General features: G+C 37.6%; 2 protein-coding genes across 2 annotated transcripts; both read right to left on the bottom strand.

Moving 5' to 3' along the window:
* Window positions 1-1,015: 1,015 nt before the first annotated feature.
* Window positions 1,016-8,717, bottom strand: LOC307045145 (proepiregulin-like). The gene is made up of 5 exons (XM_079690680.1): window positions 8,419-8,717; window positions 3,595-3,681; window positions 3,239-3,365; window positions 2,822-2,968; window positions 1,016-2,076 (listed from the first exon to the last, which is right to left on the bottom strand). The coding sequence occupies exons 1-5, from the start codon at window positions 8,450-8,452 to the stop codon at window positions 2,010-2,012; spliced, it is 462 nt and encodes a 153-aa protein (XP_079546806.1). The 5' UTR covers window positions 8,453-8,717; the 3' UTR covers window positions 1,016-2,009.
* Window positions 8,718-13,002: 4,285 nt separating this feature from the next.
* epgn (epithelial mitogen homolog (mouse)) lies at window positions 13,003-15,318 on the bottom strand. Its single transcript, XM_079690872.1, has 5 exons — window positions 15,240-15,318; window positions 14,866-14,994; window positions 14,115-14,235; window positions 13,838-13,990; window positions 13,003-13,411 (listed from the first exon to the last, which is right to left on the bottom strand). The coding sequence occupies exons 1-5, from the start codon at window positions 15,271-15,273 to the stop codon at window positions 13,357-13,359; spliced, it is 492 nt and encodes a 163-aa protein (XP_079546998.1). The 5' UTR covers window positions 15,274-15,318; the 3' UTR covers window positions 13,003-13,356.
* Window positions 15,319-15,739: the final 421 nt, after the last annotated feature.

Below are 15,739 nucleotides of genomic sequence, written 5' to 3'. Positions count from 1 at the left end.
GGGTCCCTGGTATATGAAATATGTCTCTCCAAACTTCTACTGATTTTCTAGTGACTTACTTTGATCACTGCTTTCTGTGTGTCTCCACTGCAGTATCTTAGGTGCTTCCGTTTTCTACTCTTCTCTTTTTCCCTGTACACTTTGAGCAGGAACATTACAGGTGCAACTGGTAATGTTTCAACAATGGCTGGTCCTCGAAACTCTCAATCAAAAGCAGCTGTTGTTAATTTAATTAATTACACCTGTCATAATGTGAGTAGGTGTTTATAAGCCTTTAGGTTACTGAGCTCTTTATTAGATTGTTAAAAAAACAGATCAGGACTCAGAGCGTTGACCGACCAAGCTCCCTTTCTCTGGAGTGTCCAAACTTTTAAGAGTGAGTTGAAGACCTTCAGTCAGGGCTGGCATTTTATGGTATTTATTTTAATTTTATGTTGCTTTATTTTATTGTTTGAAGTATTTCTATTCTCTTTGGTTGTATGTTATTTTACTTTGTTTTATTTCTATTTGTATTTTACACACTATGTTGTCTTTTCATTTCGCTGTAACTGTATTGTTTGCAATGTTGTTTGTTTAACCTATAAAGCCCACTGAGACAAACGAGTTGTGATATTGGGCGATACAAATGGACTTTGATTTGATTTGTTAGAGATCTAAAGTACAAGACTCTGATTCTGTCTCGTAGCATCCTACATTAGGAAAGTTATTTTACTTATCTGATGATTAACTTTTACTAATAAAAGCAAAAACACTCTAGACTTGAAAGAAATAATTTAAATACAGGCAATATAAGCTGGAAATGTGAAATGTTTTTGCTTTAGTTTTTATTTTATTAAACATATTTTTCTGGTACATTTAGAGCTGATACTGCAATTTAAAAATGTAATATAAAAAAGAAAAGAGGAATGATTGATCACAAAGGAGAACAATGTGAAAACTGTATACATACGTGAGAAAAAATGTGAAGACTCTTAACCCTTCAGACAAGAATGGCATGTGAAGTGAGACCAAAGTCAATGAGACACAAAATAGTTTATTTTTGTAACAGAGCTTCCAAAACAAGACAAGAAACCATTTTACACATTAATACTTTATAATAAATTATCAAAATTCTTTCTCACTTAGCACATTTCATATAATAAAACATAGAAATATTAGTTTAATTACAGTTTTTGTTAAATGTATATATTCATCATGACAACAGAAGACACAAAAACCATAAATATGAGCATAACATTGCAGAAATGGTAGAACTGTGAATAACTTTACTGTAGAAAATAATCAGCAGACAGAAGGCAGCTAGATGGTTAAGACAGCATTATCAAAAAAATTATAATCTTAAAAACATATCTCACAGTGACTGCTAACACATAGGGCTTGGTGTAAAGATGCTACAGCTTAATCTTTAATGGCAATGATTATTTTTATGTTCATTAGTCAGTTAAACAATGGGTTGCTGCCATAGAAGCATAGACCCTGGACAAGTGTTCAGAAATTACTGTATGTTATGTAATTACTGTATTACTGTTGCATTATGCCTAACATTTTTTTCAAATTTGGGTCATAATTTATCCATGCCCCACAATCATTGTCACCCAATGAAACGGTCTTTGTGCGCTTCACCATTCATGTTTCAAACATTAGGGCAGCCGGGGCTGTAACACTAGAACAGGTGCAGCTCTAAACAAAAGCTATTACACATTTTTAATCTCTTTGTGCCGATTTTCAGGCTTTATGAAGTGACATCCTGTATACCTGCTCAGTGTGAGATGACCAGGACACAAAGGTGTTTTAAAATGTTATTTTAGGAAACTGGGAAAATACTGGTTTGCCTTTTCTGGCAGTGTGTGTGTGTGTGTGTGTGTGTGTGTGTGTGTGTGTGTGTGTGTGTGTGTGTGTGTGTGTGTGTGTGTGTGTGTGTGTGTGTGTGTGTGTGTGTGTGTGTGTGTGTGTGTGTGTGTGTGTGTGTGTGTGTGTGTGTGTGTGTGTGTGTGTGTGTGTGTGTGTGACTAAGCTATCTGGACTCCTTTGTAACCTTGCCGCTTCTGTTGACGTCCACATTTGTTTTTCTTATACCTGTTACAAAAAAAAGAACAGAACATCATTTATTTCATCTAAAAAAAGGTTGCTAACCAGATCTTTTACTTTGAATTCCAAAATCCAAAAAAAGAGCAGGGGAACAAGATTAAATGTCTTAAGAACTATCTTTCAAATGTAAAAAAATAAGCTTGTTGTGTATTTGCCCATCCCTCAGGATTGTAGTGCCTGCCTTTAGACCATGAGAGGCATGATTTGAAACGGGCTACACCTGTAGTTGCTGGTGGTTTGACATGATGACAGTTTAAATTCATCTTTTTGTAATTCGTCTAAAAAAATGACAATATTTGCTTAAAAACCTAAGCAGAGTAGGAGTATGAACTACCACAAAATAGACAACTAACTGTGTCCCTGCTGGTCAGGTATTGTAAGGTATTATTTAGGGCAGTTTTACTGAAGAAAGCTGCTTGTTGAAGCTGATGAAGATGTATGTAAGCTATGAGAGTGAACAAAAAATTCAATACATAATTATTTTAAGTTGATCACATTATTTACACCTCAGTAAGTTACTGAAGTTACATTCCACCCCTGGTTATTTGCTTTTTGCCCTATCTCAATTATGAGTTTCACACAAAACTGTGGTGTTTTGAGAAATCTGGACATGAATGCTACTTTAATGGAAGCTGTGATGCTGCAGCATAAACACTGGTTTTTGATCATTTATGACATCAAATCCAGGAACACAGACACACACAAAATCCACATTTACAGAGTAAAGCCTTACCATTTGCAGAAGAAGTACAGTACCCCAGCCAGACCTATAATCAGCAGAGTCACACAGAAAATTATGACAACTATCTGATCCTCCCCTAATTTCTGAACCACAAACTCCATGTTGCTACACCTTGGGCCGTAGAAGCCTTTCTCACACCTGCAACACAAAAATAACCGTTATAACTGAAAAATAACAGGAACTACCACACACACACACACACACACACACACACACACACACACACACACACACACACACACACACACACACACACACACACACACACACACACACACACACACACACACACACACACACACACACACACACACACACACACACACACACACACACACACACACACACACACACACACACACACACACACACACACGCACACACACACACACACACACACACACGTACTGGCAGTGGTGTTCGTTCATGTCCGCCAGCAGCATGCACTGGCCATGGTTCATGCAGAAGCTGTCAAACGTGCTACCGCAATTCTGTGTTGATCGTTTCACCACATGAGGGCGCTCTTCTCTCGGTCCTGAAAAAGCGAATTCAATCTATGCATTATTCTTGAGACACAACATACAGACCTGATTTTCATAACTAGGCCGCAAAAGAAAACCTCTTATCAAGAGACCAAAAGTCAGAGATCTTTACCATAATTCAGAGAAAAGCAGCACATCCTGATTTCTGACAATGCACTACTGATTCATCCTCACACAATATCTTATTTTTGAAAGTTAATGTGATTTTGTCCAGGCAAATACCTGCAGATAGAGAGGTGCTCACGTCTGCAGTCTGAAGTCTGGAGGAGACACTCCTGGTGAGAACATTCGGCCAGAGCAGCAAGACAACTGTTGAACAGAGAATATTTGTCTCATTTAAGATCCCTTAATACAAGCTGCATGGTTGACATTAAGCTGGTTTTCATATTTGATATTTTAAATCACAGTTGACATTCTTACATTGAAAAACTGAAATGTAGACTTTAATTAAATGTATTATGTCGACATATTTCTGCAAATATATTAGGTTTAAATTTAAAAAATATTAGATTCAACTTAATATTATTGCTCTCAACTCACCTAATACGGTTATGTGAAGTTTGTTGACATAATACATTTAATTAAAGTCAAAATTTCAGGTTTTTCAGTGTATTTATTCATTTATTTAAGATAAGGGAAAACAAAAATCATAACCTAAACATGTTCTCCCACATGAAAACTTTGATGTGACTTCTACTTGACTTGACATTATAAATGACTTTCATTCGACATTTAAACTGAGAACTTGATTGGAATAAATGAAATATTACATGCAAAATAAATGTGCTTTTGAAATATGACATTGTACATTACAAGGGGGATTGTTATATTAATCATTAATTGCCAACACCCCAAATTGATTTACATTTTTGTTAACTTTTTTACAAAACTTGCAAGACTAAAACCAGAAGTAAAAACTTTAAGGAAAATGTTTTTTTGCAGAGAATAAACAGATGTCCTGCCTAGCTAGAGCATGATGATGATTTGATGCGGTGTGGCTCATGGTGCCCAGCCCCACATGCCTGTAGCAGCCTGCACAACTGTTAATGTGCTGAATCTGCAGAACGCCCACATTCCTGCAGGCAGGAGAGAAAACTTGAACCTGGAACCTGAATCTGGATAAACTCGCTATAAAAGCCGGCCCTCTCTGGGTTTCTGTCCGTTGTTATGGATGCACAGATATTTTCAGCCCGGTTGTTGGGTGTTTCTGATTCGGATGATTAGAGGAAAGAACTTAGGGAACTTTTGCCTATTATTGTTTAGTCACTGTCTGATCAGCACATTAACATCATTAATGATGACTCACTCTAATCTCACCAGAGCCAATGTGACCATGACCCCCTTCTGACCTTACCGCATTCATTTGGATACAATTTTCACTTTTTTAAAAGTATTTTGCACAGCAGCTGGATTTGGACTCTTCTGCCTTTGTGAAAAGTATAATATGCAACACAGAACTGGATGATAAAAATGTAAATTAATATAGGGTAAAGTGGACAGTGGCACAACAAGCTTACTTTATACAGAAGGAAGATTATCAGGGCAGACAAGCTACTCGTATCATGATGGATAACTGGTTTATCATAAAAACTCAAGTGTGCTTACACACACAAAATAAAAAAGAGGAATACAAGTAGGTTTATTAGACGCAAAAAACTTCCAAATGACACATTTTTACAATTATCCTGTAAGGACTTGCAGTGTACATGTATTGAGACATTGACACACTCAACCTCAAATGTGTGGTACTTTATTCAGTATTCTCAGAGGAAAATATTCTATTTTTACTTCACTTTATATGTTTTACCACTACAGTTAATGTTATTTTGCCATTCACAACTAGTTTGTTTTGTGAGTCCTTACCAATAAGTAGTGTCTAGTTGGGACCCCTTGCCCCGTTCCAGATGTCTGTGAGTTGTGATTAGCAGATTTAATCTCTAAACGTCTCAGTGGTTAAACGATGTACAGATCTATCTGCCTCTCAAAGCAAATGTCAAACACTCACTACAGCAGTTGATGGACTGCTTAACAGAGATAAAGTCCTGGCTGAGCAAAAATGTTCTCAACCTCAACGAGAGCAAGACTGAGGTCATCTTTTTTGGACCCCAACCTCCAGCCTCTCCGGTTGATATTCTGGGCTCTCTCAATAAAAACATCCTCTCCTCTATCACGAACCTTGGAGTGACCTTCACTAGCACCTTTAAATTCGTCAAGCAGGTCAGCACCGTAGTCAAGTCTTGCTTTTTTTTTTCTTTTTTCTTTTTTAAATAAGACTATTGGCCAAGACCAAGTCGTATTTATCTTTTAAAAACTTAGAAAGGGTTATTAATGCCTTTGTTACCTCAAGACTGGATTACTGCAACGCTCTATACATGGGTATGGACCAGGCCTCAATCAAACACCTGCAGCTAGTCCAGAACGCAGCTGCACGTCTTCTGACTGGACACAAAAAACGTGACCACATCACCCCAATTCTGGCCTCACTGCACTGGCTTCCAATTCGGTTCTGAATTGATTTTAAAATCCTTTTATTTGTTTTTAAAGCCCTAAATGGGCTGGCTCCTGCCTATAAAGCTGAACTCCTCCAGCGCCACACCCCAGCCAGAGCTTTAAGGTCGGCTGACCAGCTGCTGCTGATAGTGCCCAAGACCAGGCTCAAAACCCGAGGGCACCGAGCCTTTGCAGCAGCTGGCCCTAGGCTCTGGAACACTCTGCCCCTCCATGTGAGGTCGGCCCAGACACGAGGGGGTTTTAAATCTACTCTTAAGACTCACTTCTTCTCCCTGGCCTTCTAGTCAGAGCGGAGCACGACTGCTGACTTTTCCCTGTGTTTTTTATATAGCTGTTGTAATTTATTGTCTTTTATTGTGATTGTAGTAATGTGTTTTTATTACATGTACAGCACTTTGGCTCGACCAAAAATAGCTTTTAAATGTGCTTTATAAATAAAACTTGATTTGATTTGATACATGTTTTATATCAGCACAATGCCCAAATGAAGTATTCAATATATTACAAAAAGGCAAAAGCATAAATACAAATGTATGCAGCAGAATGTTGTTGTTAGAAGAAGAAGGAAAAAAAGGTGACAAACTGTATTTCTTTATGTTCTTCATGGCTCTTCGACAAATGATCTCATGACCCCTCTGATTTGTTTTGTAGCACTTTTAATTTAACTATAACTTAAAAGAGGGACACAGAGGACATTTTATCAGCAGAAAGAATATTTTTCCTGATTATTCAAATACATTTTGATGATCTAAGTTGAATTTTAAATGCAGTTATTGTAATTGAGTATTTAGAATTGGTGCATTTACAAAGGATCTCTGTACTCCTCCACCACTGGGTACGCATCAGTTTATATAAGCCAGTGTAATAAGTGTTATGGACAAAAATGACAGGATATGACAGATTTATTCAGACCGCTTGTGATTTCAAATAATAAATCTTCCATTCCCGGTTTGATTGCCAACATCCCTCAGGCTCTGAGCTCAGCTTGTGCGTCAGCTCTTTATCACAGGTATGTGGCAAAGACGTTCAACGTACTCCAAAAAAACTTCCACTCCATTTCTGATTACTGAAATAACAGAAAACTCAGGAAACAGGCCTTCGATTTGGTGATAACTCATCATATTGCCTAATTTAACAAATAATCCTATATTTTACTCATTAAATCTAACCTAGAATACTCACTACGCAAAATTCAAACTGCTGCAGTATCTTTATCTCATTAAAGATTTGATGCAAAGGGGAAGACATTATTATTCCTTGAGAGATTCTTTCAAATTGACATTAGCTGCATTTTAGAGAAGTGGACACACTTTTCAGATATGTTTTCATTAGAAGTTAAAACGTATATCTCCTTAATTCCACATAAATGGCAATAGAAAAACTTGAAATGATTGTAAAAGTATTCATTACACAGCAGGATGGACCCTAACATAAGTATGTTTCGTAGGTCTTGATCTTCTTAATAACTGCAGTTTACAAAATATAGTGTAAAAGGTAGGTCTATTATATTTCCTTTGAAATGTCTGTACAGCGCTGCTCCTCAGAGGCAGGTTACATTAGCCTTTAATGTCCCGCTTAGAGTATGGTTTACATCCTACCTGGAGAGCCACCTCAATGACACGACTGACAGATTGAGTTTTCAATCTCACTTTGACAAAAGCTAACTTTGCATATTCTTACCCTGGTGTTTTTCCTTTCTCTTTAAATAACTAATAACTGTAAATGTACCTTGTATGAACCCAGTAAAAGAGTGGAAATGCTGCCCCCTAATTATTTGGCGGATGTGGGCAGGAATTACACATTGCACCTTTAAATATTAAAATGTTTATTTCTGAAAAAATGGGCTACATACAACCTTATTCAATTGAATGAATAACAACGTGTTTATTGTTATTTTAATATGGTCATAGACCGCCCATTCGAGTATGTGAAGACGAAATAGTATAATCCAATTTTATATTTTATTTAAATAAAACATACATATGTGGGAGATTCTGATGATATTGTGTTGTTTACATTTAGGTTTTTATTTTAATTTAGTCTCTAATGGGTTTCCATACCAGGTTACTTGTTGTGCTGGCAAAACATGTCCCCTAGGAGTGTTATTATGTTCTTGATTACCAATACTGATGCATTGATGTGAAAGTAGTATATTACTGATTCAGTGTGTCTACATGGGACTTATTTTAACACATCTAGCCTGAGTGGGGATTTTAAAGAGGTTTGGATTTGTACAATTTGAATCTGAAGTAGTTTGCCTAGCCTATAGCATAACACACACTGAAGTAAAGTAACATTGCGTCAAACTGCAATTGATAATAGTAAGGTGTGCTTCTTTGCTGCTTCTTATATAATATCATGGGCTTCATTGTCATTTCTTATTAGCCTCCTTTAAATGTAGCTTTGTGTGACGCTGCGTTAATGATCCCTTTAACTGCACACACCTGAAGCCTGACAATCCTAATCCAGACGTCAAATCAGCGTCAAACAAATGTGTTAAAATTACTTGTTAAAAAACAAAACAAAAAACGTTACCGATCATTGAGAGGATCGCCGAAGGGTTCCCCATGTTGAGGCGCACAGGTCGCTGACAGCAGGCTCGGTGCACCGCAGGTGTGGAGCAGGCTGGATCAGAGACGCTTCCGATTTGTCCAAAAAACTATTAGGAAGAGGGCGAAGGCGATGCCTCTCCTGACACATATAAACTAAAAAACCAATAGGCTCATTCCTGAGGTCTGGGTGTGGTGAGAGACTCCTGTAATTTAGATAATTTCCTACTTCAAACGTCCAATTCAAAAAGCGGATCCTGAAGGCACCGATTTACTAAAAACAAAAAAAGGAGGAGCTGCTTTCGTCATCATTTGATCACTGATACCCTTCTTCAGATCCATGGAGCTTCACCTTTTTTTGTTGAAATGTACAGATCATACTGTATGTTGTAGGCCTATCATAACAGATTGTAGGTTGCAATATAACAGGTAGAAACAAGGTAGAAACTGGTAGAAGTATTCAGATCATTCACGAAAGTAGTAAAAGGAGATAATATAATGGATTTACATTCATTTAAAAATTCAACTTAAGTAAAAGTGAAAATGACCAACACAAATGTACTTAAAGTAGTTTTTATGCAGCATAATAACCCCTGTCTTAGTTGAATTATTATATCAAAGGTTAATATTAATGCAAAAATAACTCCTTGAGCACTTCACTGTTGTAGCACTATCATCTGGATCTATTAATATGGAGTAAAAATATCTATTTAAAAAATGATAATATTTCTTACTCAAATTGCAATGAAGTAGTATAATACGGAACCATCAAATGCAGAGCTGTAATGATAGTCAACCAACATGCAAATAATAACCAACTATTATAATAATCGCTGAGTTTAAAGTAATCTAATGTTTTTAATGCAAAAGTCTGCTTTCAGCCTCTCACATATCGAGTTTTATATTTATCAAACTGAATACATTTGGGCTTTGAATTGAAAATAAAATAAAATGTTAAGAAATCAACTCTGACTTTGAGAAACTGGGTTGTACATTTTTCACTTATTTCTAATATTTTATATTTCAAATGATTCCTTTGAATAACCTAGAAGATAAACGTCAGATTAAGCTTGCTGTTGTGGTCCCGTTATTCAAAGGTGGTGACCCTCTCATGAAATCCAACTAAGGGCCCATCAGTATCTTGCCCATGGTATCCAAGGTATTTGAAAAACTGATCATCAATCATCTCAACAACAGCTCCTTCCCACTGCATCCAATGCAATTTGGATTCAGGGCTAATCACTCAACAGAGTGAAAGTTAAGGCATCAATGGACAGGGGTGGGGTTGTGGGTGTCGTGTTCCTTTATTTACGGAAAGCTGTTGACACTGTTAATCATAACATGGTGTTGCAAAAAATGCTCAACTTAAATGTTTCTATAGAATTCACCAATTGAATTGAAGTCGTATCTTTCATCCCGCTCCCAATGTGTTAAAATTGAGAACCATAAGTCTAGTGCGCTATATCTGGCAACTGGAGTACCGCAGGGCTCTGTATTGGGCCCAATCCTGTTTAGCATGTACAGTGGGGCAAAAAAGTATTTAGTCAGCCACCAATTGTGCAAGTTCTCCCACTTAAAAAGATGAGAGAGGCCTGTAATTTTTATCCTAGGTATACCTCAACTATGAGAGAAAAAATGAGAAGAAAAAAAAAATCCAGAAAATCACATTGTCTGATTTTTAAAGAATTTATTTGCAAATTATGGTGGAAAATAAGTATTTGGTCAATAACAAAAGTTCATCTCAATATTTTGTTATATACCCTTTGTTGGCAATGAAAGAGGTCAAATATTTTCTGTAAGTCTTCACAAGGTTTTCACACACTGTTGCTGGTATTTTGGCCCATTCCTCCATGCAGATCTCCTTTAGAGCAGTGATGTTTGGGGGCTGTTGCTGGGCAACACGGACTTTCAACTCCCTCCAAAGATTTTCTATGGGGTTGAGATCTGGAGACAGGCTAGGCCACTCCAGGACCTTGAAATGCTTCTTACGAAGCCACTCCTTCGTTGCCCGGGCGGTGTGTTTGGGATCATTGTCATGCTGAAAGACCCAGCCACGTTTCATCTTCAATGCCCTTGCTGATGGAAGGAGGTTGTCACTCAAAATCTCACGATACATGGCCCCATTCATTCTTTCCTTTACACGGATCAGTCGTCCTGGTCCCTTTGCAGAAAAACAGCCCCAAAGCATGATGTTTCCACCCCCATGTTTCACAGTAAGTATAGTGTTTTTTGGATGCAACTCAGCATTCTTTCTTCTCCAAACACGTCTAGTTGAGTTTTTACCAAAAAGTTCTATTTTGGTTTCATCTGACCATATGACATTCTCCCAATCCTCTTCTGGATCATCTAAATGCTCTCTAGCAAACTTCAGACGGGCCTGGACATGTACTGGCTTAAGCAGGGGGACACGTCTGGCACGGCAGGATTTGAGTCCCTGGCGGCGTAGTGTGTTACTGATGGTAGCCTTTGTTACTTTGGTCCCAGCTCTCTGCAGGTCATTGACTAGGTCCCCCCGTGTGGTTCTGGGATTTTTGCTCACCGTTCTTGTGATCATTTTGACCCCACGGGGTGAGATCTTGCGTGGAGCCCCAGATGGAGGGAGATTATCAGTGGTCTTGTATGTCTTCCATTTTCTAATAATTGCTCCCACAGTTGATTTCTTCACACCAAGCTGCTTACCTATTGCAGATTCAGTCTTCCCAGCCTGGTGCAGGTCTACAATGTTGTTTCTGGTGTCCTTTGACAGCTCTTTGGTCTTGGCCATAGTGGAGTTTGGAGTGTGACTGTTTGAGGTTGTGGACAGGTGTCTTTTATACTGATAACGAGTTCAAACAGGTGCCATTAATACAGTTAACAAGTGGAGGACAGAGGAGGCTCTTAAAGAAGAAGTTACAGGTCTGTCAGAGCCAGAAATCTTGTTTGTTTGTAGGTGACCAAATACTTATTTTCCACCATAATTTGCAAATAAATTCTCTAAAAATCAGACAATGTGATTTTCTCTATTATTTTGTCTCTCATAGTTGAGGTATACCTAGGATGAAAACTACAGGCCTCTCTCATCTTTTTAAGTGGGAGAACTTGCACAATTGGTGGCTGACTAAATACTTTTTTGCCCCACTATACATCAATGATCTGCCTTCTGTGTGTGGGCAATGTGATGTCTGCTGATGATACAGTTGTTTTTACTCATGGCAAAACCGCAGAAGAGGTTGCAACCTAGGAGTACACATTGACACAAACCTCAGTTTCAAAACCCACATCAAAAAGGTCTGCAATAAAGTGAAGTTCAACCTGTCAAATTTCAGATACATTAGACACTTCCTATCAACTGCAGCAGCTAAGCTATACCTTCACTCAATGGTTCTCTCCCACATCAACTACTGTCTGATAAGCTGGTCTAATGCACACTCTACAGCTCTAAAACCACTGGAATCATTATATATACAAGCTCTCAAAACACTAGACAAAAAGCCATTCCGGTATCATTATTGCCACATTGTTAGAAAGTATAATCTGTTCAACTGGGAAAATCTGTTCAGCTGGGAAAATCTCATAGTATACAAAAATGTCTGTTTAGTTTACAAGATCATGGCTCCTCCTCCTCTGGCTGGCTTCATCAGCCTAAAGCCCACCTCAACCAGGGCTACTAGAAGTGCGGCGAGGGGAAACTGCACCATCCCATTTAGGAAAAGTGCATTTAGCCAGGCTGTCTTTTCATTCAACGCATCCCATCAATGGAATTCAATACCACAATCTATAAGAGAGTCCGACTACTCATTCAAGCAGTGTTAAAAAGTGGCTCATTGATAACCAACAGTGTCAGCACTGATGTGTGGGTGTAGGTGTGTGTATGAGTGCGTATTGTGAATGTTTTCTTTATTATTATGACTTGCTCCTTACCTGTATTCAGTGATATCATCTATTGTAAATATGTACTTTTTATTTTTGTATAACAATGTAGTGGTGTTTTTATTCTTGCTTTTAGGATCACCATCATGCGAAGGGACTATCGGTGAAAACTAGCATTTTGGCTAATTCGAGTACATTTATATTTTTAATAGTTGATTAATGCACACTTTCCCTTGTTTTAAAGAAATCAATAAAAAAATTATGAATTTAGAAAGTCATTTGCAAAACCCAACCTAATTTGGATTGAAAAAATTATTAGTTGTTTAAATATTTTATTTTGAAATATTTTAAAAACAACCAACACAAAAAAGACTTTAAAGTTCATCTTTAGATCAATGTGTATTTTCCATTCAAGGGATTAGTACATGGACCGTAGCAGACAGCATTTGTAATAGTTGTTCAATCGCTCAATATTTGGCTACCAATATATGGGTAAAATGAGTCATAGGGACACTATTTTATATTTCTATATATGTTTATCTTTTATACTCCAAAATGGTAAGTTCAAAAATACGTGTTAAGCTTAAATCCCCATCTTCTTAAGTTACACGTTAATAATGGTGTGTGTGTGTGTGTGTGTGTGTGTGTGTGTGCGTGCGTGCGTGCGTGTGTGCGTGTGTTAATCCACCTTTTACCCAAAGTAATTTCAGCAACACATACATTTGTTATTTACATTTATTAAAACATTTAAAATGAATGCTATCAATAAATACATTTCTATGTTACAATAAATAATCATATTTGTTCTTCCTGCACCTTTTACAAGACAATGAAGTGATTGATATCTTAACATGTTACAAATAAATAAACAGTTTACTGAAAAGTGGTCATCTTTTTGCACACCAAATGTCCAATAAATGGGGAAAAAAGGTCCATAAAGTCTCTTAATTGTTCGTGAATAATTTACAATGCTGTATGTTTGTACAGTAGGTTAAAAAGTGGTGGTTTATGGTTCATAAATAGCTGAAAAGATGGTGACGATGAAGAAGACGACAAACAGATGAGCTGGTAGGGTTCACACTGACGACTGAGACGCTGCAGACTTTAGGAGCGGGGCAGATTTTCTACACCTGATAATAAGAAAGATCTGGGTTAGTATACATTTAATTATGCTTGGAAACAATTCAAAACATTTTAAACAAATTATATAAAGCAATATATAAACTACTGTGGATACACCAATGCTAATAATTTGAAGCAGTTTTTTTTTTAACATAATTTAATCAAAGGGTTAGGGTTGTAGTGAGGGAGAGACTATTATAATTTGTCAAGAGAAAAAAAAAGGTAAATCTGTACAGGAATTTATAAGATAAACGTCAACCTAATCTTATGAATTAAGGGGGAGGGGTTTCAAATGGCAAAAGTTGTATCTAATCTATATTTTTAATAACATAATTTATTTGTATTTCCAATGTTTCGAGGCTTTATTTACCCCTGATCCTACAGTCCCCTATTCTTTAATACCAGTGCATCATTGTATGGACAGAGATACTCACCTCTTACGAGCAAAGCAGTAAAAGATGATGGCCAGAACAAAGATGATGAGAATGGCCCCAAAACTGACGCCGATCACCTTCTCTAACTCAGGTAGAGTGTAAGTGGGTGAAGTGAGGAAGAGGCAGCGTGGCCCGGTGTATGAGAACTTGCAGCTGCAGAACAAAGAGAAAAACATAATGTGAGTGCATTCCAGAGCCGACACGCACCAACATGTGCATGTGGAGGAGAAGCCTATAGGAACCTTTTGTTAAACGTATGTGAGATACAATGTCTTACATGCAGGCGGGCTTGTCGCTGTCTTGGGGTAACATGCACTCCCCCCCGTTGGCACAGTAGTTTTCATCTTGACTTTGACATGGTCTTTGCGAGTGTGAGACTGAAGGCTTCTCCATGCTGCCTGGAGAGAGAGAGAGAGAGAGAGAGAGAGAGAGAGAGAGAGAGAGAGACAGAGACTTATATAATGACCAACATAATAACATAGATTTCTGCATATGTGACACTAATTAATCACTGACTAAGTGAGAAATTAGTCAAAGGGGAGCTTTAATAATGGGTAGGTAATCAAGAAATAGTTTTAGTTAATAAATAAAAATAAAGGCTTTTCTTTCTTGATTTGATTAGTAAAATAATATTTCTAAGAATAGATTATTACAATTTAGGATTTTAAATCGCTTTTGATTGTTTACCATGTAGCAGGAGGTAGGACCTTAACACATGTCAATTATTTATAATTGTATGGGTTAATAAATCAATGGATTATTGCCTCAATCAGTAATCTGTAGGCAGCTATTCTTTCCAGGGTTGTTGGGGGGCTGGAACCGATCCCAGTTAATCCTTGGCAATTACGAGTCGCACAATCGGACCACCGTAGCGACTGCTGTTCCCCACAGATCTTTCTAAATGTTTGCAATTTAAATCTTATATGAAAAAGTTAACAATTTGTGTTCACAAGATAGATGTAGAAAGCCGGTAAACCAGTTGTAAAGACAACAGCTGAGAGACATCTGCCTCCTTTGAGGACACTTACTGTTGGGGAGTTGTGTGGTGGGAGAGGAGTTTAATGTAGCAGGTGTTGCTGTGGTCTCCACGGTGACAGTCAGCATTTCACATCGTCCTGCTGTGGCCAGAAGCAGCACTGCCACTGCTGAGAGGAGGGCTGGATACATGGAGGGAATTTTTTTTTAATTCAGATTTATAATCAAGTTTTGTTGTTAATATGCTGTCATTCTTATACTCCTTTACTGGTGTGATCACACATCTATGACAGAATAGTGATTTAAATTGAAATATTGCTATTCTAGTTTCATCACCAAAACACCAAATCGTAATAAAGTTCCTCTGATTAAGGTATCTTATATGAAACATAATGTTATTTAAAACTTGACTAAAGTAGAACCTTACCATTCTCCAGGTATTTCTGTCTCTGTGTAACCATCTTGTCTTCTGTCGGTGTGATGTCTGATTCTCAGCTCAACTCCCTCTGTGTGATCAGCACAGTTCTCTGAGTTTATATACCAAACTCCCAACCACTGAACCCGCCAATCAATGAGCCGAAGATTTTTTTTTTTTTTTAATGAGGACTCTTTTCTTCATGTGCACCGACTCTGCAAGCAGAGGCAAAGCTGGAAATGTTTGATGCTGCTGGTGGGGGCACGTTATTGCCCAGAAGCTTTACTGACGTTTCTTCTTTGAAATTGTTGAACCAACGCAATCCTTTGGCAGGTTGATAGTTCACTCAAATGCCTTCTTTGCAGGTTTTAGTGGTTGCTTCATTAATTAAGCCTGACAGATGTTGTGAAAGCCTCAATATCTTCAAAACGAAGATTACAGAAAGGTTTTCACAAGTAAAAACGCTGCCTCTAGCTTCCTGTATGACAGGTGAAGAGAACAAGTATTGATAA

This window comes from Notothenia rossii (assembly GCF_949606895.1).
Source record: "Notothenia rossii genome assembly, chromosome: 6".
In the NCBI taxonomy this organism is placed as follows: Eukaryota; Metazoa; Chordata; class Actinopteri; order Perciformes; family Nototheniidae; genus Notothenia; species Notothenia rossii.
The sequence above is the reverse complement of the archived record's forward strand: the minus strand, read 5'-3'. Positions and strand labels throughout refer to the sequence as shown.